This window comes from Galeopterus variegatus, unplaced genomic scaffold, assembly GCF_000696425.1.
Source record: "Galeopterus variegatus unplaced genomic scaffold, G_variegatus-3.0.2 Scaffold7446, whole genome shotgun sequence".
NCBI classification, from domain to species: Eukaryota; Metazoa; Chordata; class Mammalia; order Dermoptera; family Cynocephalidae; genus Galeopterus; species Galeopterus variegatus.
The window spans coordinates 59,593-85,723 of NW_007733557.1; the positions used below are offsets into that span (position 1 = coordinate 59,593).

Genomic DNA, 26,131 nt, shown 5'->3' on the forward strand with positions numbered 1-26,131 from the left:
TCCAACTGCTGGGACTCCTTAGAACAAGAGAATCACTTTTCTTGTCCAGCTTGGTTCTTAGCATTTCAAAGGCAGAATGAGAATGCAGCCCCTGGTAAGTTCTAGTAGGAAGGGAAGGTGCCTCCTGGTAAATTCTAGTAGGAGGGGAAGGCGGCCCCTGGCGAAGCCTAGTAGGACGGGGAAGGCGGCCCCTGGCAAAGCCTAGTAGGACGGGGAAGGTGGCCCCTGGCGAAGCCTAGCAGGAGGGGAAGGTGGCCCCTGGTAAATTCTCTTCATTGGTTCTAATTCTCTCCTGATCCCTTTTCCATGGAAAAGCTCAGTAAATATTTGAAAGCTGCGATGACATCTTGACCCTCACAATGGCTCTCCCTCCACCTGGAACTCCAGTCTAGCTCATCGGCTCCCTGTAGGACATGCAGTTGCCTCCCTGCGATCAGGGCAGTTCTCACCTGTGGTGTTTTCTGGCTGTCAGTGCCCAGGTGCCTTCCTGGGCAGATCAGGGCTGTTTTGCCACCCCACCACCCTGCTGACTTTGGTCAAGAATGCCTTACGGGATATCCTAGCAGAGGGTGGGAGAGGAGGATGCTCTGGTCAGGCCTGGTTGTCCCACACATCCAGAATGGAATAGATTGGGAAGAAGGGGGCAGTGCCCCCCTGAGTGGCTCATAAGGAGTCTCCCAGAGCGATGGCATAGGCCACAGCAACAATGGACACAGGCTGTAGGGATTTTTCTACTCCTCTCCTCACAAAAGCCTGCAAGCTGACAGCCCTGGGCTTCCTCATCATGACCGTCAAGTCTGAAACGGTGAAGGGTCTGAGCATTTAGGGTGCGCTCGCAGGCTCACAGGCTATCTGCTGCGTGTACATACTGACAGAAGACACGAGACCTTGGGTCAGAGACAAAGCCAGTTTGTTATTCATGGCAAGAGCAGCAGCCAGAGCACCCCTCTGTGTCAGCTCCCTGAACCCTCACCCCACAGGCAGTGCGGCGAGCTCTGGGTGGGGTGGGTGCAGTGCTGGCGAGGAGGGCGAGACCCTCACCTTGCAGCCCTGGACTGTGGGCAGGGAGGGAGGCCTCGCTGAGCTTCACTGTCCTGGGATGCCTCCTTAGACAAATGTCCCTAAATTGGCTCTCGGTGCCTTTGCTCAGAGCACCCAGACTGCAGAGACGCATGAGATAGTCATGGAAAATTACCTCCCAAAGATTATATGTCCTAAGCTTCCTTTTAAAATATAGTGTATTTTCTTCTTAATATTCACTGTTTAAGTAGGGTGTGGAGGAGGGGTGGTTTTCCAAATGAATGAAAGTTGTGTCCAGTCATTGAAATCCGTTTTGCTGTCAGTCATTTCTCCCTCCCATGTTGTGTTTTCTGGTCACATAAGCTGCCCTTTTACTTGGCCTGGAATGCTCTTTGGAGCAAGGATTCCTGTCACCTAGACCATGGCTGACTCAGCCTGACGCCCTCTGCTTCTTCCTCTTCCACAGTATTTTCATCGCATTCATCTTGGAAGCATTCTTTGTGGCAAGGATTCCTGTCACCTAGACCATGGCTGACTCAGCCTGACGCTCTCTGCTTCTTCCTCTTCCACAGTATTTTCATCGCATTCATCTTGGAAGCATTCTTTGTGGCCTATTCACTGGAAAAAAGCGAAGTAGAAACTGCTATTGAGAAGAAGATTCAAGAGCTCGGAGTGGGAATCCAAGAGTGAGTATCATGTCTCCCTTGACGCCACTCAGACTTCAGACAGGATGTACATGAAAGCTCCTGACCCTGTTTGATCTGTCAATGCCCCGTGGCCCCAGCCTGGTCCTGCATGCCTGTTGTCAGGGCCTCGCTCTAGATTAAGTCCCCTGCATGTGGCTGGACAGTAATCACTGGACCATGCCTGGGAGGCCACGCAAGAGACCTGACCACGTTTATGTTGTCTTTTCCTCTTTGAAGGGAAGACATGCAAGATGGGAAGCTCACTGATAACATAGATGCCAAGGACAGTGGCTTTATGGGGGACAATGGAGACAACAAAAGGAAGGCCTCGAAAGGACTGTACTTCAGAATTGCATCAAAAAGTAGGTTTCAACCCAATGTAAAACTAGCGCTGATCTTCTTCCAATCCATCCTCCTCCCAGCAGCTGGTGGGATGTGTCCAGCAAGCAGATCTGACCTTCGGTGGCTTCTTGTCACTCCAGGATAAAGATGAGGCCCCCTGCCCTTTGCTGCCCACACACCTGGTTTCTCTCAGTACCGCAGTCTCTCTTCCTTCCCACTAGGCCTGCTCTGCCTGGCACTCTTCGGCCCTTCTGGCCTTTCAGCCCCTCAGTTCTGCCCCGTCCTGCCACGGGGCCTTTGCAGAGGCCTTTTACTCCCCATGGCTCACTCTCACCTCCCCAGTTTGAGTAGTTAAGGCTCCTCATCCCTTAGGTTCCTGCTCAGGCAGCCCCGAGAAGGGCAGGTGCCCATGTGGCCCCCAGACCTCCTCCCCTCCTCTCAGCACGTCAGCTGCACGTTCATCTCTGAGTGACTATTTCAGTCACCATCTGTCTTCCTTGCACACTCAAAGCTTCATGTGTGTGGGGCCATGTCCCTTTTATTCTCCATGGTATCTCCAGGGCCTAATCATGTGCCTGGGACATAGGAGCCTTTAACAACTATTTATTTAATTACTTCATTAATTCCCAATGAATGAATGGGAATAATGTAAACCTAAACCAGTCTGAATTAGTTTGGGCTCTGGCTGAGGCGCCCTACAAGAAACTCATTCTGAGGAATGCAGCACAGCTTGCAGGAGGAGTGGCATGAGCATGTCCCCCATCCTTCGAGGAGGACCTTCTCCTTGGGCTTCATGCCCTCAGTTGCTGGGGAGCTCCGTGGGCAGCAGGGTGGACGAGCGATCCTTTCCAACCCTTTGCATCCTTCCTTTCAAGGGGTGTTTGGCTACCGTGCCCAGAGCCTTGTGTTCCACTTGGGGGCCATCCTTCAGGACAGCCTTGGTGTGCTCAGGCTCAGTGCTCCCCTGAATCTCAAAATGTACCTCTTTCTCCCTCCTAGAGTACAGGACTGTGGACGCCTTGCTGCAGCGGATGTTTGAGTGTGAAATTGCTCCAGAGGATGAAGGCCCTTCCTTAGATGAGATTCTGAACTTCTCACCCCGTGACATATATCTCAAGAATCCCAATTTTGAAAACATTGCATGATCCTGGACTTGCAAGGCTCCACAACTGGAAGCCAAGATAAGCTGTCATCAGTTTTTGCATATGCTATCAGAAAGGATTTTTCCTGTGTTGTGATAAGGCTGTGAGTGGCCCTCGCTTGTCCTGAGAGGTCAGCTGAACGGTGTGGCAAGGCTTCCTCACTGCATCCCAGCTGGGGTCCGTCTTAGGTCTGATCATGGAACCAAGGAGAGGAAAATTGATGAAGAGACTAAGAGGCACATTTGTCATACACGTGTGTGTACATGGGTAAAGTCTTCTGTGGGTATGTAAAAGCTTTTCATTTATTTTTAGATGGTGTTTTGCTATTCTGTTAAACTAATACTGCTGCAATGTTACATGAATTTAAATGTGGTAAAGGAATGTTCTAGTACCATAGCTTTTAAATGCAGTGCTTATTCAAAATGGAGAAAAGTGTGGCTGCAGTAATATAATTGTTGCACTTGCTTTTTTATTTTTCCAGGGGCAGGAGCGTGCTCTTAAAGCTTCTTTAGTTGAATTACAATTATAGCACGATTTTGAGAAAGTTGCTCGCTGAGGTCACTTTCCCCAACTGGAAATCTCCCAGTGCAGTGACATGCTTCTTCTGGGAACTTAGAAGGGATTTATTTTATTTTATTTTTATAATTTTTAAATTTGGTAAAATACATGTAATATAAAATTTACCGTTTTAACCATTTCTAAGTATAGACTGCAGTAGCATTAAGCACACTGTCACCAACATCCAGCCCCAGAACTCTTTCCGTCTTGCAAAAGGAACACTGTACCGTAGAACAATAATCCCCATTTCCCCTCCCCCAGACCCTGGCACGCACCACTCTACTTTCTGTCCCCATGGATTTCATGACTCTAGACTGCATTTGCACTTTGAGCAAGTATGGTCCTTTCCACTCTTCTGTGTCTTGTCATGGGCTCACCCTAAGGCAGGGGAATTGGTGGGAGCACATCCCCATGACCTGAGGTCTCTGGGTACAGTGAGGCCTGAGCTGTGTGTCATGTCATGTGTCATATGTTGGGGTGGCAACTGAAGTCAGCTTGGAAAGGGCTGCTTTTCCTCGGTTCTGAGGGTGACCTCTGGGCCACATGGTGCAGGAGCAAAGCCAAGGGCTTTGGGCACAGGCTCTGGGGCTCCCCTCCAACCATGTCACTGAACCTCTGTGGACCATTTCCTCATCTGCCAACTCAGGACAAGTGACACCTCCTTCCAAAGACTGTGGGGAGCCCAGGAGGAAGAGGACGGTATCATGCTGACTCAATGCTGTAGCAGTCTGCTGTGACATGAGTCACTCTTCCTGGCTGACAGCCATACCTGGCGTTTGGCACTGGTGCTCTAGTGTCCCACTACCACAAGGGTTCCCAGGAGTTGGGGCCTTGCTAGCCCCTCTGATGTGGCTTGTGGAGTCCTGCCATCCTTCCAGATCTCTCTCATTTCTTTGTATTTCTAATATCTGTTATTATGTAAAGTATCATAATAAATGTACTGAGTTGCAACTTCATTTTTTAAATTATATATAGGGTGTTTTTTTCTTAATTAGTAATACACAGTCATTTAAAGAATTCAAGCCAGAAATATAGTAAAAAGTCAAAAGCTGTCCGTTATCTTTACTCTTCCTTCTCCTCACCCCTCTGCCTTTCATTTCCCCACTCACCCCTTTTCCGATGGTAACTGCAGAGTTCATTGTTTATCCTTCTGGAGCTAAATCTATCCATTTACAGTTATGTATATGCTGTATATTAACATATAATTGCATTTTTTTAATCCTAAGTGGGATATCATGACATATTTCATATAGATTGTTCAACAAGCTGTTTTTTTTTTAACTTACCAGTAATTGTTTCATGTTGGTACACACATGCACACGGTGCTGAGTATTCCACCCATCAGTGCTTCATGATTTAAGAATTCACCTATTCATGGACCTGTACGTTGTCACACCTATTCAACATTAAACAATAACGGAGTAAACCTTACAATGTCAATTCTCTTTTGTGTGTGAGCCCTTCAGTAGAAGTCAGACTTACTGGATCCTATTCTACGGACACTAACGTTCTCCGACCAGCAGTGGCTTCTGTGGCCACCAGCGGCCCCACCGCCCAGCCATTATGCACAGCCTCGGAGGGAGGGGCCCGGGGTCGAGCTGTGGCAGAGTTCACCACCTTTCTCCAGGTTTTTCTCCTGCCCCTCAGTGAACCAGTCGCCCCACATTTTGGAACATGGGTTTTTAGCTGTGCCCTTCATTCCCCAGTGTCCCTGGCAGGGACTGGGGCAACAACTGGCTCTGGTCCAGGGGCTGTGAGCCCAGCAGGGTCTACAGCTTGCAGATCTTGACCCTCTGCCTCACTTCCCTTATCTTCTTCAGTCTTGCTTTCTTCTGAAAACAGCCATTTTCAAAAGGGGGAAAAAATTCCATAAATCTGGCTTTATCAGTGCTTGGTTGTTTAGACACTATAAGAGTAAATTTCATGTTGGTTCGCTGATGAGGTCTGACCCTGGGTCATTTTCAACTTCCAAGTTAGTATGTGTTCAATTGATCATATAGGTTATTCTTTATTTTCAAAATAAAAACATATTTTGAGATCCCATTCTAGTAATTTATCTTACAGACACATTTGCACCTGCACTCACTATTTTTAGCAATAAAATTGTGAAACCAATTAAGTATCTCTAAATAGGAGATTGGTTAAATAAATTATGGTACATTCATATAGGCGAATGGTATATAGCTGCATCAATGCGGGTGAAAAGATGGGCAAGAAAACTAAGTAGTGTTATAGTTCACATTTGTTTGTAAAAAGAAATCGATACATAACATGATTACAATGTCTTTCTCAAGCCAGTATCACTAAATTCACTGGATGAGGGTTAGAAGAGATCCCACTAAAGCAGACACCACCACCATTATTTAACCCTCTTCAAGTAACATACTCAATGACAAAGAAAAATCAAAAGCAAAAAATTGAGAATGAGATAAAATAAGAATTATATTTGGAAACTTCAAAAAAATCAACTGAAAAGCTTTTTACAGAAATCAATAGGCTTCATGTATTCAAACTACCAGCTAGAAAAAATGGGGAAAAAATAAGATCTGACTTAAAATAGTAACCGAAAATGTTTAGTTCTATATATTTAAATGAGTACTAGTTTTTTAAAAATTAGAAGACGTTTTTCAAATTTTTCAATTGTGGATGACATTTTAAGACACAAAAGCCATTTAAAACTTTATAAACCAGAATGCAAAGCAAAATTTTAAAGAAGTCTTCATGGCCATGGAAATCTTACTGGTCAAGAGACAGAAGACAAATTGGGACAAATATTCATGCTTCATATACAAAGGACTCCTACAAATTGACAAGAAAAAGAACAATCCAAATGAAGACTTCATGGAAAAAATAAAACACACATTGCTCTTAAATATATAAATATATTTGGCCTACTTCATATGAGAAATGCAAATTAAGGCTGTAAGGAAATAGTATTTTTTCACCTGTCAGATTGGCAAAGGCCAAAGAGCTTGATCTGTCTTGTTAGCGAAAGTGTGGGGAACAATGCCTTTTATAGATGCTAGCACAATCCCTAGGGGGGGGCTATTTGCAGACACTGATACAAAATTTGAAATTTACTAACCTTTGACCTGGCAATTTCTCTTCTAGGAATTAATAATATATATGTATATATTATATATATATATATACACACACACCATAACCAAATATTACAGAGCCATTAAAAAGAATGAAGCCATTATATATGTAGTCTCTGCCACACATTAAGCGAATAAACACAGAATTACGATAGTTGTGTCAAAAAGAGTACACTCATGTCACTTAACAACAGAGATATGTTCTGAGAAATGTGTTGTTAGTCAAACATCAGCATGCACTTACACAAACCTACACGGTGTAGCCCATTACACACCTAAGCTATATGGTGTAGCCTATTGCTCACAGGCTATAATCCTATACAGTAAGTTACTGTGCTGAATAGCATAGGCAATTGTAACATAACGGTATTTGTGTATCTAGAAAAAGGTACAGTAATAATATGGTCTAAAAGATGCAACTGTGCAGGACTGGAAGTTGCTCTGGGTGAGTCAGTGAGTGGTGGGTGAATGTGGAGGCCCAGGACACTACTGGAGACTTTATAAACACTGTACACAGGCTGCACTAAATTTACACAAAGTGTTGCTTTCTTGAATAATAAATTAACCTCAGCTTATTGTAGCTTTTTTACTTTATTGAACGTTTTAATTTTTTAAAACTTTTTGACTTTTTTGTAGTAACAATTAGGTCAAACACAAACACATTGTACAGCTGTACAAAAAAATTTTTTCTTTACATCCTTATTCTATAAGTTTTTTTTTTTTTTAACTTTTTAAACTTCTTTGTTAAAAACTAAGACACAAACATATACATTAGCCTAGGCCTACAAAGGGTCAGGACCATCAATATCACTGTCTTCCACATCCACATCTTGTCCCACTGGAAGGTCTTCAGAGCAATAACATGCATGAAGCTGCCATCTCCTATGATAATGATACCTTCTGGAATACCTCTTGAAGGACCTGCCTGAGGCTGTTTTACAGTTAACTTTTTTTTTTAATAAGTAGGAGTACACGCTAAAATTACAATAAAAAGCATAGTACAGTAAATACATAAACCAGTAACACAGTCAAGTATATATACTGTACATATACTTCTATATGACTGGCAGCACAGTAGGTTTGTTTACATCAGCATCACCACAAACACGAGTAAGGCATTTGTGCTACAACATTATGTTGGCTATGACATCACTAGGCAACAAGAATTTTTCAGCTCTATTTTAATCTTATGGGATCACCATTGTATATGCGGTCCACTTGTGACCAAAACCTCATTATGTGGTGCATGATTGTATATGAAATATGCATAGAATCATTTTTGGAAAGAGTCACAAAAAGTGGGTTGTGGTTGTCTCTGGAATGGAAAACAAAAGTCAATAAATACTAAGTTGACTGCTATAATTTTAGAGCTGATTAATGATCTATACAGCTTATAATACTATTTTCAAGACCTGAGATTTTCCTTTGAATGGAACTTCTAAAAAATAGAGAGGCTTAGGATTTGCATTTCATGAATAGCGATGAAGAACAGGTACAACAAAGGACAGGCAGGCTTTATTCATAGAAACTTGAAGTCCCCTGGATATATTTGGGGAAATTTTTTTTTTAAACCAACCACTTCAAATTTGGAAAAAAGTTTTCTTGGCCCTTTTTGGTTTAAAGTAAACAAGTCAGTATTTAAAGAGTGATTTCTAGAGAATGTTCACATCTGAATTATTCTAATGAATACCTGTAGCCCAATCAGCCTGCTATTTAGGGAACATATTGCATTGTATATTTTGTTGAAATATTTATAACAGCTAAGTCACACAGATGTAATCTGTGGAATTTATTTTTAAAAAACATTTATATACACAATAAATGTAACAAAAAAATCAGGGTTAAAAGTGAGCAGGTTAGCATTTACAAAGAGATTTCTGGAGAATGTCTATATCCAAATTTTATTTTCGTGAACGCTTATATTCTAAGAGCAGTACAATTAGCCTATTACGCAGGGTCCTAATCTTGTTTGTATAGTGTTGTTGAAATATTTTCTTCAACTTTTGCCTTAACAAATCCAAAGATGGAAGATGACGACAATCTGGTATATTCAACATGATGTGAAAAAATTCACTCCACATATCCAAATGAGGAAGCCTGAAGAGACAAAGCATAAGTAATAGATAGAATGTAGCCTCCAACATACATGGCAACCCCGTCTCCTGCATCTGACTTCCACAGGCTTGGACAGTTTAATGTAACAATTCTCACCTAAACAGAACTTAATGCAGCAAGAACAGAAATATTGAATCTACTATAATAAGAGCAATTAAAGATCTAATTGAGTGTTTATACAGGTTGAGCATCCCTAATCTGAATCTGAACTCCAAAATGCTCCAAAATCCAAAACCACATGCCACCAAGTAGAAAATTCCACACCTAACTCATGTAATGGGTGCACAAAATTATTAAAACTATTGTTTAAAATTACCTTTAGGCTATGTGTATAAGGCATATATATATGAAACATAAATAATTTTGTCTTTAGGCTTGGGTTCCATTCACAAAATATCTCATTATGTATATGCAAATATTCCAAAATTTGAAAAAATCCCAAATTGGAAACACTTCTGGTCCCAAGCATTGTGGATAAGGGATACTCAACCTGTATATACCTTGTTCCAAAAAAATCATTTAAGATAAGTATCTTTTAGCAATAGCTCTTCAGTAGAAAAACTTTATCTTCTAATTTTTTGTTTTTAAATAAAATCTACCTGCTTTTGGCTAGCTGTATATACCATACTGCCAAAATCTGATAATTTAGCCAAATGGTTCTGATGAACATAATTGCATATGTGCCAGGACCAGGTAAACAGGCTGGACTGTGCAGGGGAGAACTCAGACTTAACAGTTCCAACTACTGTAATCATAATTAACTGCAAAAACTCTAGAACATGTAGAAAAGGCACTGGAGAGAAAGAATTGCACTGCAGACAGGAAATGCAGCCCATTATTATTAGGCCTGTTGAGGCTGACCTTAGGCTTTTCTCTACACTGGTGGTCAGAGATGGAAGCCTTCTGAATAACTACTTTGTACTTTGATTCTGAGCAAGAGAAAATAAAGTATATGCTAAATGTGATGACTCATTATACAGAAGGAAGCTTACTTGTTATAAGTTTTCCTCAGGGTCTTAACCTAACCTTATTTATGTATGGCATGTGACATTTTATAGAATTCCTTTTTCCTAAACAATCTTAACATTATATGGAACAACAAAAGACCTCAAATAGCCAAAGCAATCCTGAGCAAAAAAAATAAAGCCAGAGGCATAACACTACCTGACTTCAAATTATACTACAAAGCTACAGTAACCAAAACAGTATGGTACTGGCCTAAAAATAGACACTCAAATCAGTACAGCAGAATAGAGAACCCAGAAGTCACCCCTCAGGTTTACAGCCATTTGATATTTGACAAAGGGAACAAAAACGTTCATTGGGGAAAAGACTGCCTCTTCAATAAGTGGTGCTGGGAAAATTGGATATCCATATGTAGAAGAATTAAACCAGACATGCACCTCTTACCATATACTAAAATCAACTCAAAATGGATTAAAGACTTAAGTATCGACCTGAAACTGTAAAATTACTAAGGGAAAATATAGGTGAAACACTTCAGGAACTAGGTGTGGGCACAGACTTTATGAACATGAGCCCGAAAGCACAAGCAACAAAAGAAAAAATAAACAAATGGGGCTATATCAAACCAAAAAGCTGCTGCACAGCAAAAGAAACAATCAACAGAGTGAAATGACAACCTACAGAGTGGGAGAAAATTTTTGCTAACTATGCATCCAACAAGAGATTAATATCCATAATACACAAGGAACTCAAGCAATTACACAGTAAAAAACCAAATAAACCAATTAAAAAATGGGCAAAGGAACTGAATAGACATTTTTCGAAGAAAGACATACAAACGGCTGACAGGTACATGAAAAATGCTCAGCATCACCAGTCATCAGAGAAATGCTAACTAAAACCACATTGAGATATCACCTCACCCCTCAGACTGGCTATAATCAAAAAGAGAATAACAAATGCTGGCGAGGGTGTGGAGAGAAGGGAATGCTACTACACTGTTGGTGGGGCTGTAAATTAGTATAACCACTATGAAAAACAGTATGCAGTTTTCTCAAACAACTACAAATAGATCTTCTATACAATCCATCAATCACACTTCTGGGTATATACCCAAAGGAATGGAAATCATGTTGAAGGGATACCTGCACTCCCATGTTCATCGCAGCTCTATTTACAATAGCCAAGCTATGGACCCAACCTAAATGTCCATCAATGGACAATTGGATAAGGAAAATGTTGTGTATATACACCACGGACTACTACGCTGCCATAAAAAAAGAATGAAATTCTCCCATTTGCAACAACATGGTTGAGCTTGGAGAAACTTATGTTGAGTGAAATAAGCAAAGCAGAGGGATAAATACCACATCTGCTCACTCACATGTGGGAGCTAAGAGAGAAAGAAGGAAGGAAAGAAAGACCACAGTGGCATGTTGGACTTGCAGAGGGAGAGAACATACCTAGGGATACAAAGTGGAGTGAGGAAAGGGGGATGGGGAGGGAGGTCGGGGATAATTGGGGGGATAATTGGGTGGTGGACACGGGGTATAATCACAATTTGTGGTAATGGGCATGCTGTCAGTATGGATCTGGCCATCACATCTTAGGCATGAGTGGTGACAATTTGCTTTGTACCCCATGAATACTCATAATCAATAAAAAAAAATTTTTTAATAAAAATAAAAAATAAAAAAAGAATTCCTTTTTCCTTTTTTTTTTGGAGGAGGAGGATGAAGGCCAAGGGAGTCACAGTTTAAATTTTTTCCAGAAAGTATAAACATATGTAAAAACCCACTAGTCTGTAAACTTAAGATGGGTGTACTTTTCTGTGTATGTTTTTATACCTCAAAAAAAGTTAGGAAAGTGTAAGTGATGTAATAAACGTGCATGTACCAAATACTCACCTTAAAACATTACCAATAGTTTTGTTCACACATTATGTTAGGGAAGCCCTCCATGTTAATAGGGTTCTTGTCTAGTAATAAATTTTCACTGTGATTTATAGACGAGAAAACAGTCTTTGAGAAACTAAAGTTACACACAGCTGGGACTTAGACCCTGTACTGTGACAAGAGGGCTGCCTCATCATATTACTTTATAATTTACAAAGCACTTTCACATCCATTATTTCCTTTGCTTATAAGCATCTGAGGGAATTGGAAGTGAAGTGCTCAGGACTGTGCTGTCACCATTTTACCCGAGGCGTGGGTTTTCCAGGAGGTGGTGGAGACCTTTTTTCTGCCAGATTGAACTCAACAGTCTGTTTATTCTTTTTTCACTGTAGCGCCAGTGCTAATACTATATATTTTTTTTTTTTTTGGTGACCGGTAAGGGGATTGTAACCCTTGGCTTGGNAGGAATTGGAAGTGAAGTGCTCAGGACTGTGCTGTCACCATTTTACCCGAGGCGTGGGTTTTCCAGGAGGTGGTGGAGACCTTTTTTCTGCCAGATGGAACTCAACAGTCTGTTTATTCTTTTTTCACTGTAGCGCCAGTGCTAATACTATATATATATTTTTTTTTTGGTGACCGGTAAGGGGATTGTAACCCTTGGCTTGGTGTCGCCCGCACCGCGCTCAGCCAGTGAGCGCACCGGCCATCCCTATATAGCATCCGAACCTGCGGCCTTGGCGCTCCCAGCGCCGCACTCTCCCGAGTGAGCCACGGGTTCGGTCCAATACTAACCTTTTAAAATGACCTTCCGGTTTCCAGACTCCTCCTTCATTTTTCACTTTCATGTAAGTGCCAAAGAGCATGCAGTATACTGTTGCAGCAACTCCGAAGTAATCAATCTATTACAAAAAAAAAGTAGGTATATATGACTTCCACAGGAGCATATTAAGATGCCTGTTTAACTTAGGCAGCAAGCCAAACACTCGGAGGGTTTTATCTTTAAAGAATTTTGGAAACCATTTGTTCAACCAGCCCTTTGATAGGTCCTTCTGAATGTATCTAGGCTTTGCCGGAGGCTTCCATGGACAAGAGACCACCCATTACCTCCTGGGGAAGCCCCTTAGAAAGCTCTGTCCTCCTTGAGCTGCCGTGTCCTTCTCAAGTCCTTTATTCTATCACACAGGGACAAACACAGTACTCAAATCCCTGTTCCACACGTACAGCCTTGAAGTCCTCACATCTCCCTCCCCCGGGACTATGGACATTGTTCTCTGACTGCACTACTCCAGCATGGTCCACATATGCAGGACAGAAGACAACTAACTACCTGCCTCATCCACCCCAAGAGATGTTAGATCCTCATTCAGGCAGCCTAAGGCCTTGCTGGCAGTGACAACATATGAGAAATAAGACCTCCTACCTTTGCCCCCTTCATCATGGGCCCCTGGAAAGATGCAGTTCTCACCTGGAAACTGGGCAGTTGGTTTGTTAACCCAGGTTGAAAACGTCCCATTTATCCCAATTAGTATTCTCTTTCCTGGTCATCTAATATTCTGGTTTGTTAAAAATTTCTGAAACCTTCCTTTAGGATAATAACGATCCATTCCTAAAACCTTTTGGATCTGGCCATGCACCGGCTGGAAATCTGTACCACCTATCACAGTCAAAACCACCACTGTGCCTATGACAGCCTCACAGGAACACCCAACACGTGCTCAGTCATGCCTGGAAAGGGTATGGTGGCTCTCCCTGCTAACCCTGGCCATAGAGGAAACCAAGCTGGCTCCTCCCTGCGTGATTTCCTTTCCGAACGGTTCACAGTCATAACACACTTTTTCCTAGGATCAAACTCACAGAATATAACTGTTTTCCTTTTCTGATAACGGAATCTATAACTGATTAACAAGGAGTACTCCTCAGGAATGAAATTTTATTATCCCCTCAGCCTTAAGTTCATCTCTCATCAGCTGCTCAAACTAACTAGATCCCCAAATTCATTTTGAAAATCTGATAAATCTCTCACTTTAGTTTTATACCTGGTAGTTCCATGGTTTGTTACTGAGCATCTCAATACACTGAAAACCAGATGTTTCACACTTTGCTGTAAATGTAGTTCCTTTTGGAAAAAGTTTCATATCTATACTCTGACCCAGGTCAATTAGTGCCAAGCCAGCAGATAAATCATCACCTTCACCATCTTGCTCCAAAAATCTGTAGTAAACACAAACAAGGGCCAGGTTGCATGAGCACAAGTAATAAAAGGTTGCTAGGGAAATGGTAAGGGAAGGACCCTGCTAGAAGCACAATACTTGCCCATTTCCAAGTATGAAATTGTCTGGCTTAATGTCTCCGTGAATGATTTCACAGTCATGGACTTGTTCAATCATGTAAAGCATTCTCATAGCAAAAGAGATGACGAGAGCTTGAGGCATCACTTTTTCAGGGGTATTTTTATAGAGGTTAATGGCATTCTAGAAACAATGGAAAGTGGAATACTGAGTTAGTTGCAGAGGATTAATGAAATTTCAAGTCCAGAACTTTCCCCCCACCCACTACCCTAGCAAAAGCTCCAGTCACAAAAGGTATGTGCAAGGTGCAAGCCAAAGAAGTATTTCAAATTCATTGTCCATAACAAAAATGAATACACTTACTAGTAATGTTCCATAGCTGTAGAGATCTCCTACTAATACACTGCCATTCTGGAATAAGTGGGCAGAATAAAATTTGATAAACATGTGTTGCATGGTTGGCTTTAGTCTCTCCATCAGCTGGGTCCCAATGTAGAATTCCCAGGGGTTGGCAGGCTTCTGGACCTGCAAATCAGGAATGTTACAGTCATAACCAGTCTCACATTCTGTAAAATGACAGCAAGAAGGCAACCTTCATCTCAGTAAAGGATGTAGGGTAGAAAGTGATGACAAGCTATGAACTGCTGCTGTGGTACAGGGCTTGCTTCAAGACAATTTTAATGGAAAGGCAATTCTGAATCCTTGTAGTTTTTGTTTTTTAAAAGCTGACTATAGACATAAATGAAAACACCACTATCAAACTGCTCATGTAATTTACCTTCAAAATAAATTTCTGTTTATTTTTAGTATCATCCACATCTCCATAAGCAGCTTCATAGACCTGAGCAAAGGCCCCTTCTCCAAGAAGGTGACTGACGTAGACCAGTGAAGAACCTTAGAAGACAAATATGTCAAAATGACAAAAAGGCCTGAAATATTAAGGACTTTATCAAAACAAAGAATTATAAAATTTTCTTGGCGCTTGAATTGCTTTACTAAATAAAAATGCATATAAGCTCTTTAGGAGATATTTTTCCAGTATTAGAAGAAAGTTCAACAAATATCTGCCACAAAAGACCCCCTTATCAAAAGATCTGGAGGAGCAAGGGCAGAGCTGTTGTCCCAGGCCTGTTGCTTAGCTGTGAGGCCCTAGGCTGCCATCTCAATTACTAAAGGTGGGTAATACACCTGTGCTTCCTGCTCTGTAAGACTGTTGAGAAAGAACATGAAAAATCCTCTGTGCAGTGCTAAACAAAGCTCTAGGAAAAACGTGTTTTGTAACAGAATAAAAAAGGTCAAAGTATAACTGTACAAATATTTGTAATACATAATTATAAATTTTTAATTTAAGTCAATCTTTTATTTTAGAATAGTTTTCAATTTATAGAGAAGTTGCAAGAGAGTAGAGTTTCTGTATATTCTGCACCCAGTTTCCCCTATCGTTATCTCTTACATAACCATAGTACATTTGTCACAAATAAAGAACCTATGATGGTATATTACTATTTATTAACTAAACTCCACATTTTATTCAGAATTTACTAGTTTTTCTCTATGTTCCAGGATACATTATATTTAGGCATCATGTCTCCTTAGTCTTTTCTGGGCTGTGACAGTTTCTCAGATATTCCTTGTTTTTGATGACCTTGACAGTTCCAAAAAGTACTGGTCAGGTATGTTGTAGAATGTCCCTCAAATTGAGTTTATTTGATATTTTTCTTGTGGTTACACTGGGGTTTTTAGTTCTGGGGACAGAGACCAGAGAGGTGAAGTTGTAGTAGATTTTTAAATTTTTAAAAAAGAACTCATGTGTTCAAAATCAGATATAAAAATGTAGATTTCTGGTTCCTATTTTGGCATATAAGGAGATTAGAATTCATCACTCTACCCTCACAAGAAGAAAAAGGCTGAACAACTGAAAATTAACAACTCTTCTTAGATCCATTAGAGAATTGAGGTCATAGGGCAAACTGCTACCCCCCAAATTGGGAAGACAGGTGGTACAGAGAATCACAGATTTCCAGAGTACAAGCCCTGGAGCAGAAACCATTGGTGAATCCAGTACTGGGGGATTACAAAGGAAAGAACTGCACATCTCAAACCTTATTTAAGAAATTTCTAGGGAAACCCAAAGACAACAGGGGAACAAAAATGAGGACATAAAGGGAAATTTTAGCCTTTGACACAGCAACAGCAAACAGTAAACACAACCTAACCTCTAGTTAGATAAACATAAAACCTCACTAAAGGCCTATTTACCTCAGTTCCTTTTCCTAGTACATCAGGTCTGGCTCCTAACAAAAATACTACAAGGCATACTAAAAGACAAAAACAAACAAAAAAACCCCCCAAAAGGCTTGAAGACAGAGCAAACATGAGAAACAGACACAGATATGGCAGAGATTTTGAAATTATACGACCAGGAGTCTTAAAAAACTATGATTAATATGCTAAGAGACAATGTGCAAGAAGAAATGGAAAAAGGCTTGAAGACAGAGCAAACATGAGAAACAGACACAGATATGGCAGAGATTTTGAAATTATCCGACCAGGAGTCTTAAAAAACTATGATTAATATGCTAAGAGACAATGTGCAAGAAGAAATGGGTAATGTAAGCAGAAATGGAAACTCTTGAGAAAGAAGGAAAAGGAAATACTAGAAATAAAAAAAAACACAGTAAATGAAGAATCCTTTAACAGGCTTATCAGTAGACTGCATATGGCTAGAAAAAAAAATAAATGTGCCTGAAGATATGCCAATAGAAACTTCTAAAACTGAAATGCAAAAAGAAAAAATGAAAAAGGAACAGAATATTCAAAAACTGTGAGACAATTACAAAATGTGTAACATAGGCAGAATGATAGTACCAGAAGAAAGAAGAAGGAAACAGAAGAAATACTTGGAGTAATACAGGCTGAAAATTTCCCAAAATTAAGAACAGACACCAAACCACAAAAATCCAGGAAGCTCAGAGAGCACCAAGCAGGATAAATGCCCCCAAATCTATTCAAACTGTTGGAAATCAAAGACAAAGAGAAAATATTGAAAGAGGCCAGAGGAATAAAAACACTATCTCTACAAAGCAAATATAAGAATTACGTAGGACTTCTCCTTGGAAACCATACAAGCAAGAAGACAATGGATTAAAATATTTAAAGTACTAAAAGAGGAAACCCACCAACCTATAATTCTGTATTGAGTAAAATTATCCTTCAAAAGTGAAGACTTTTGGGCCGGCCTGTGGCTCACTCGGGAGAGTGCGGTGCTGATAGCACCAGGGCCATGGGTTAGGATCCCATATAGGGACGGCCGGTTAGCTCACTGGCTGAGTCTGGTGCTGACAACACCAAGTCAAGGGTTAAGATCCCCTTACCGGTACAAGGCATACTAAAAGACAAAAACAAACAAAAAAACCCCCAAAAAGGCTTGAAGACAGAGCAAACATGAGAAACAGACACAGATATGGCAGAGATTTTGAAATTATCCGACCAGGAGTCTTAAAAAACTATGATTAATATGCTAAGAGACAATGTGCAAGAAGAAATGGGTAATGTAAGCAGAAATGGAAACTCTTGAGAAAGAAGGAAAAGGAAATACTAGAAATAAAAAAAAACACAGTAAATGAAGAATCCTTTAACAGGCTTATCAGTAGACTGCATATGGCTAGAAAAAAAAATAAATGTGCCTGAAGATATGCCAATAGAAACTTCTAAAACTGAAATGCAAAAAGAAAAAATGAAAAAGGAACAGAATATTCAAAAACTGTGAGACAATTACAAAATGTGTAACATAGGCAGAATGATAGTACCAGAAGAAAGAAGAAGGAAACAGAAGAAATACTTGGAGTAATACAGGCTGAAAATTTCCCAAAATTAAGAACAGACACCAAACCACAAAAATCCAGGAAGCTCAGAGAGCACCAAGCAGGATAAATGCCCCCAAATCTATTCAAACTGTTGGAAATCAAAGACAAAGAGAAAATATTGAAAGAGGCCAGAGGAATAAAAACACTATCTCTACAAAGCAAATATAAGAATTACGTAGGACTTCTCCTTGGAAACCATACAAGCAAGAAGACAATGGATTAAAATATTTAAAGTACTAAAAGAGGAAACCCACCAACCTATAATTCTGTATTGAGTAAAATTATCCTTCAAAAGTGAAGACTTTTGGGCCGGCCTGTGGCTCACTCGGGAGAGTGCGGTGCTGATAGCACCAGGGCCATGGGTTAGGATCCCATATAGGGATGGCCGGTTAGCTCACTGGCTGAGTCTGGTGCTGACAACACCAAGTCAAGGGTTAAGATCCCCTTACCGGTCATCTTAAAAAAAAAAAAAAAAAAAAAGTGAAGACTTTCTTACACAAACAAAAATTAAGGGAATCTATCACCAATAGATCTGCTTTGCAAGAGATGTTTTTAAAAAGTTCTTCAGAGAAAAAGAGGATAATATAGTCAGGATTGGAAGAGTGTTAGGAGAAAAAATAAATGAAGATAAAACAAAATATTTTACTGTTCTCATTCTTAATCGATCTAACAAATAAGTTTGTTATTTAGCCTCACAGCTAAATAATAGCAACAGTGTATTTAGTGAGTATACCTGTGGATAAGTGAAATGAATGGCAAAATGTTATAAGGGATGGGAGAGAGGAATCAGTAACACTCTGCTATAAGGAATATTGCATTATAAGGTACTTGCAGTGCCCATGAAGTGGTATGGTGTTATCTGAAGGTGGACCTGGATGAGTTGTAAATGTATATTGTAAACTATAGGGCAATCACTAAAAAAAAAGTAAAAAAAGAATTATAATTGATATATTAGAAAAGGAGAGAAAAGGGGATCATATGAAATAATTAAAATCAAAGAAGGCAGACAGTGGAATACAAAAAAAGAAACAAAGAACAAGGCAATGACTTGAAAATAGTAACAAATATGGTAGATATTAGTCCAACTAGATCAATAATCACTTCAAACATCAATGAAAACACAGACATAAAGACAGATAGATTAAAAGTAAAGGGAAAGTAAGAACACACCATGCTAACACTAATAAAAAGAAAAAAGTGAGAATACCTATATTTATTGCAGACTGAGCAGGAAAATTATCAGGAACAAAAAAGGGGCATTTCATAATGAAAAAGGGGTCAATTCTCCAAAAAGACATAATGTGTATATACCTAACAAGACAGTGTCAAAATCTGTGAGGCAAAAACTGATAGAACTGCAAAGAGAAATAGATGAATTTACTATTACAATTGGAGACTTTGATGCTTTTCTATCAGAAATAGACCAAGCAGGCAGAAAATCAGTAAGGATATGGTGGAACTGAAAAGCACCATCAATCAACTGGATCTAACTTACAGTTATAGACCTCTTCACCCAACAACAGTAGATATACATTCTTCTTAAGCTCACATGGATCATTCACCAAGACAGACCACATTATGGGCCATAAAACACATCTTACCAAATTCAATAGAAATCATACACAGTATGCTCTGAGATCACAATGGAATTCAACTAGAAATTAATAACAGAAAAATATCTGGAAAGCCCCCAAATCCTTGGAGATTAGATACCTTTCTGAATAACAAATGGGTTAAACAAGTCTCAAGAGAGATTAAAAATATTTTTTTTTCCCTTTTTGTCTTTTTTCGTGACCGGCAACGGATCGCAACCCTCAGTGTCGCGCCCGTAACGGACTGGGACCAGCAACGGGATCGCAACCCTTGGTGTTGCGCCCGCACCTCGCTCAGCCAGTGAGCGGCCGGTCTGTATGTGGAATCCGAACCCTCGGCGTATCACCAATAGATCTGCTTTGCAAGAGATGTTTTTAAAAAGTTCTTCAGAGAAAAAGAGGATAATATAGTCAGGATTGGAAGAGTGTTAGGAGAAAAAATAAATGAAGATAAAACAAAATATTTTACTGTTCTCATTCTTAATCGATCTAACAAATAAGTTTGTTATTTAGCCTCACAGCTAAATAATAGCAACAGTGTATTTAGTGAGTATACCTGTGGATAAGTGAAATGAATGGCAAAATGTTATAAGGGATGGGAGAGAGGAATCAGTAACACTCTGCTATAAGGAATATTGCATTATAAGGTACTTGCAGTGCCCATGAAGTGGTATGGTGTTATCTGAAGGTGGACCTGGATGAGTTGTAAATGTATATTGTAAACTATAGGGCAATCACTAAAAAAAAAGTAAAAAAAGAATTATAATTGATATATTAGAAAAGGAGAGAAAAGGGGATCATATGAAATAATTAAAATCAAAGAAGGCAGACAGTGGAATACAAAAAAAGAAACAAAGAACAAGGCAATGACTTGAAAATAGTAACAAATATGGTAGATATTAGTCCAACTAGATCAATAATCACTTCAAACATCAATGAAAACACAGACATAAAGACAGATAGATTAAAAGTAAAGGGAAAGTAAGAACACACCATGCTAACACTAATAAAAAGAAAAAAGTGAGAATACCTATATTTATTGCAGACTGAGCAGGAAAATTATCAGGAACAAAAAAGGGGCATTTCATAATGAAAAAGGGGTCAATTCTCCAAAAAGACATAATGTGTATATACCTAACAAGACAGTGTCAAAATCTGTGAGGCAAAAACTGATAGAACTGCAAAGAGAAATAGATGAATTTACTATTACAATTGGAGACTTTGATGCTTTTCTATCAGAAATAGACCAAGCAGGCAGAAAATCAGTAAGGATATGGTGGAACTGAAAAGCACCATCAATCAACTGGATCTAACTTACAGTTATAGACCTCTTCACCCAACAACAGTAGATATACATTCTTCTTAAGCTCACATGGATCATTCACCAAGACAGACCACATTATGGGCCATAAAACACATCTTACCAAATTCAATAGAAATCATACACAGTATGCTCTGAGATCACAATGGAATTCAACTAGAAATTAATAACAGAAAAATATCTGGAAAGCCCCCAAATCCTTGGAGATTAGATACCTTTCTGAATAACAAATGGGTTAAACAAGTCTCAAGAGAGATTAAAAATATTTTTTTTTCCCTTTTTGTCTTTTTTCGTGACCGGCAACGGATCGCAACCCTCAGTGTCGCGCCCGTAACGGACTGGGACCAGCAACGGGATCGCAACCCTTGGTGTTGCGCCCGCACCTCGCTCAGCCAGTGAGCGGCCGGTCTGTATGTGGAATCCGAACCCTCGGCGGGAGCGCTGCTGCGCTCCCAAGCGGCGCACTGTAGCAGTGCGCCACCGGGCCGGCCCAAAAATATTTTAAACTAAATGAAAACAAATATACAATTTATCAAAATTTGTGGGATACAGAAGAGGGAAATTTATAGCACTGAAGACATCTACGTATTAGAAAAGAAGAAATATTTAAAATCAATGACTTAAGCTTCTACCTTAGGAAACTAGAAAAAAAAGAGCAAATTCAATCTAAAGTAAGGAGAAGAAAAGAAATAATAAATATTATAGTCGAAATCAATAGAGAAAACCAAAAACTAAAAATTGGGTCTTTGAAAAGATTAATAAAATTGATAAGCTTTTAGCCAGGTTAACTAAGAAAAAAAAAAGAAAGACACAAATAAGTAACATCAGGAATGAAAGAAGGGCTATCACTATTGTGCTCATGGACATTAAAAGAATGATAAAGGAATATTATGAACTCCATGTCCACGAATATGAGAACCAAGATGAAATGAACCAATTCCTTGAAAGACACAGTCTACCAAAGCTCACAAAGGAGAAATAGATAATCTGAACAATCCTATATCCATTTAATAAATTGAACCAATAATTAATAACCTTCCAAAACACAAAGCACTTGGTTCAGATAGGTTCACTGGTGAATTCTATCAAACATTTAAGGAAGGAATTATACCAATTCCCTTCAATCTCTTCCAGAAGACAGAAGCAGAGGGCGCTCATTCTATGAGGCTAGGATTTTCCTTATACCAAAACCAGATAAATGATATTACAAGAAAGGAATTAAAGACCAATACCTATCATCAACATATAAGGGTACTTCAAAAAGTTTGTGAAAAAATAGAATTAAAGGGTAATATGAATCTTTGCATAAACCTTTTCAAGTACCCTCGTAGATATAAAAACCCTCAACAAAATATTAGCAAATCCAATTGAGCAATGTATAAAAAGAATTATATACCACAACCAAGTGGGATTTATCCCCCAGTATGCAAGGCTAGTTCAACATTTGAAAATCAATTACTGTAATCCATCATATTGACAGGCTATAAGAAGAATCATGATCATACCAATAGGTGCAGAAAAAGCATTTGATAATATTCACCATCCATTTATGATAAAAACTCTTCAGCTGGCCTGGCCAGTTAGCTCAGTTGGTTAGAGTGCAGTATTGATAACACCAACGTCAAGGTTCAGATCCCCATACTAGCCAGCTGCCCAAAAAACGAAACGAAAATCCAAACTCTCAGCTAACTAGGAATAGTGAGGTATTTCCTCAACCTTATAAAGAACATGTACAAAAAATCTATAGCTAACATCGTACTCAATGATAGATGTTTCCCAAATAGAATCAGGAACAAGTGAGGATGTCCCCTTTCACAACATCTATTCAGCATTGTACTAAAGGTCCTAGATAATGCAATAAGACAAGGAAATAAAATAAAAGGCATACAAACTGGGAAAGGAGGAAATAAAACTGTCTTTGTTTTCAAATGACTGGATTGGCTATGTCAAAAATCCCAAAGAATCAACAAAAAAATCTCCTGGAACTAATAAGCAATTACAGTAAAGTTGTAGGATACAAGGCAAATATGCAAAAATCAATTGCCTTCATATGTACTAAAACTGAGTGATTTGAATTTAAAATGAAAAACACAATACTATTTAATTAAGCATCAAAAAGAAAAAGTTATAAATTTAATGAAATATGTACCAGATTTATATGAGAAAAATACAAAATCTTGATGAAAGAAATCCAAGAGGAGTTAAGTAAATGGAGAGATAGTCCATATACCTGGACAGGAAGACTTAATACTGTCAAGAGGTCAGTTCCTCCCAATTTGATCTATAGATTTAATGCAATCCCAATCAAAATCCAAGAAACTTATTTTGTGGATATCAACAAACTGGTTCTACAATTTATATGGAAAGGCTAAAAACCCAGAATAGTCAGCACAGTATGTAAGGAGAAGAACAAAATCAGAGGACTGACACTACTTGACTTCAAGACTTACTATAAAGTTACAGGACAGTGTGGCATTAGCAAAAGAATAAACAGATCAATGGAACAGAATAGAAATAGACCCATATAAGTATAGTCAACTGATCTTTGACAAAGGAGCAAACACAATTAAATGGAGAAAGGTAGTATTTTCAACATCCACATGTTGATAGTGGACATCCACATGCAAAAAATGAATCTAAACACAGCTTTTTGAAAAGTTAACTCAAATTGGATCACAGACCTAAATGTAAAATGCAAAACTATAAAACTCTTAGGAGATTACACAGGGGAAAATCTAGATGAGCTTGGGTTTGGTGACGACACTTTAGATATGACACTAAGGCACAACTGATGAAAGAAACAGCTGGTAACATGGAGTTCATCAACTTAAAACTTCTGCTCTGTGACTGACATTGTCAAGAGAATGAGAAGACAAGCTACAGGTAGGAGAAAATATTCGTAAAACACATATCTAATAAAGGACTATTATTCAAAAAATATATAGAACTCTTCAAAGTCAATGATGAGAAAACAATCCAATTAAAAAATGGGAAAAAGAAATGAACATTTACCTCATTGAAGAAGATACACAGAAGGCAAATAAACATACGAAACTATGTTCAACACCATACGTCTTCAGGGAATTGCAACTTAAAACAATATTAAGATACCACTACAGACCTATTGGCCAGAACCCAAAACACAGACAACAAATGCTGGCAAGAACGGGGAACAAGAATTCTCATTCATTGTTGGTTGGAATGCAAAATGGTACAGCTACTTTGGAAGACAGTTTGGAAGTTTCTTACAAAAGTAAACATGCTCAGGCTGGCTGGATAGCTCAGTTGGTTAGAGCATGATGCTGTAACATCAAGGTCAAGGGTTTGGATCCCTGTACTGGCCAGCAGCAAAACAAAACAAAACAAAATGTAAACGTATTCTCATCATACAATCCAGCAATTACACTCCTTGGTATTTACCCAAATGAGCTGAAAACTTATGTCCACACAAAAACCTGCATACAAATGTTTATAGCAACTTTATTCATAATTGTCAAAACTTGGAAGCAACAAAGATGTCCTTCATTAGATGAATGGATAAACAAAGTGTGTGGCACATCATGCAATGGAATATCAATTCAGTGGTTTAAAAAAAAAAAAAAAAAAGATCTATCAAATCACAAAAAGACATGGAGGAACCTTAAATGCATTGCTAAATGAAAGAAGCCAATCTGAAAAGACTATGTAATGTATGATTGCAACTATACCATATTCTGGAAAGGCAAAACTATGGAGACAGTAAAAGGCTCAGTGGTTGCCAGGGTTTGGGGGGCGAGGAGAAAGGGATGGATAGATGAGGCACAGGGGATTTTCAGGGCAGTGAAACTATTCTGTATGATACTGTAGTGATGGATACATGTCATTATACATTTGTCAATCACAACAGAACATACAACACAAAGAGTGAACCCTGATGTAAACTATGGACGTTAATAAGGTATTAATATTGGCTCATCATTTGTAACAAATGTACCACACTCAGGGAAGATGGTAATGTGTGATGTGTGTATATAGGGATGGGATGGAGAGGGGAGAAGGTATATGGGAACTCTCTGTACTTTATTCTGAATTTTTTTGTAGGCTTAAAGCTGTTCTAAAAAATAAAATATATTAATTAAAAAGTTAAAAAGTATATTGTTAAAAGTCTTGCTCCCATTGTTATCGACATCCACCCAGTTTCCCACTCCCACTAACAGTTAACCATTTTAACTAGTTGTGAGTATCCCTCAAGAGTTCATTAGAAATACTATCAAATATGAAAACATATTATCATCCTTCTTTTTAAGAAACAAAACAGTAGCATATAATACATACCGTTCTGCCCTTTTCATTTAACAGTATGTTTTGGAGATCATTCCGTAACAGTACAAAGTAACTTCCTTGTTTTGTTACTAGTTTTACTACAGAATTTTTCTGTAGTATTGTACCATAATCCCTACAGGAAATTCTTAAAAGTGGATGGCTGAGTCTAAGAGTATATGCATTCTTATTTTGATATTTTCAAATTGCCCTCTATAAGTTATATGAGTTACAGTCCCAACAGCAATCACAATCCTACAGTTATGTCTCAACAAAATGTTCTCAGCTTAACAACTGTAGATAAAACTCTTTACTGAAGGGGGTGGTTCGGGCAGGAGGAGAAACACACACACACACACACACACACACACACACACACACACACACAAAGTTACCATCAACTTCCCAGAGAGAAACAAGAATTTAATATTACCCAAATAATTCTTACCCAATTGAAATTCAGTCTTGGGCTTGATGGATGGAAGTTTACATTGCCATTCAAAAGTATTTGTATAGGAACTCACTGGTTTAGTAAGCCCAGATAAAAGTTTGAGAATTAACTCATCATCCCATGGGTTCTCAACAGTGAAGTCTTAAAGGAATGAGGAAAAAAAAAAAAAAAAAAGACATGAATTCAGTGCCCAAGAATTTTACCAAAGTAAGTAGAGACAAAGTAAGTGAAGACATTCATTAAATAAGCTTTCAAAAGCCTTATCCTTTAAAAAGCATTGATTCAAATAATAAAGAACTATTTCCAAATGTCAAAATTGATAGTTCTGCACAGTTAATCACTTGCTATTTTAGATCTACAAATGTAAACCAATATTCAGTTGTGACAAAGGGAATCAACACCAGGTGCATATGCTCCACACATCCAGAACTTCCAGATTCTGCCTTTAACACAAGGATGTTTCTAATGTGTTCAGATATATACATATTC

At 39.0% G+C, this 26,131-nt stretch overlaps 2 protein-coding genes across 2 annotated transcripts in view; one reads left to right on the forward strand and one right to left on the reverse strand.

Moving 5' to 3' along the window:
* Nucleotides 1-5,168, forward strand: part of LOC103607461 (two pore calcium channel protein 2-like) — a 43,993-nt gene extending 38,825 nt beyond the window's left edge. The window contains exons 16-18 of the mRNA XM_008591963.1: nucleotides 1,593-1,706; nucleotides 1,944-2,068; nucleotides 3,048-5,168. Coding sequence (XP_008590185.1) covers nucleotides 1,593-1,706; nucleotides 1,944-2,068; nucleotides 3,048-3,193 — 385 coding nt within the window. The 3' untranslated portion in view covers nucleotides 3,194-5,168. The remainder of the gene's footprint in view (nucleotides 1-1,592; nucleotides 1,707-1,943; nucleotides 2,069-3,047) is intronic.
* A 2,393-nt stretch (nucleotides 5,169-7,561) lies between these two features.
* The window catches only part of BUB1 (BUB1 mitotic checkpoint serine/threonine kinase), a gene marked incomplete at its 5' end in the record, with an annotated part of 41,048 nt that continues 22,478 nt past the window's right edge, over nucleotides 7,562-26,131 (reverse strand). The window contains 7 exons of the mRNA XM_008591964.1: nucleotides 7,562-8,946; nucleotides 12,618-12,724; nucleotides 13,862-14,036; nucleotides 14,139-14,296; nucleotides 14,477-14,638; nucleotides 14,892-15,007; nucleotides 25,640-25,783. Coding sequence (XP_008590186.1) covers nucleotides 8,751-8,946; nucleotides 12,618-12,724; nucleotides 13,862-14,036; nucleotides 14,139-14,296; nucleotides 14,477-14,638; nucleotides 14,892-15,007; nucleotides 25,640-25,783 — 1,058 coding nt within the window. The remainder of the gene's footprint in view (nucleotides 8,947-12,617; nucleotides 12,725-13,861; nucleotides 14,037-14,138; nucleotides 14,297-14,476; nucleotides 14,639-14,891; nucleotides 15,008-25,639; nucleotides 25,784-26,131) is intronic.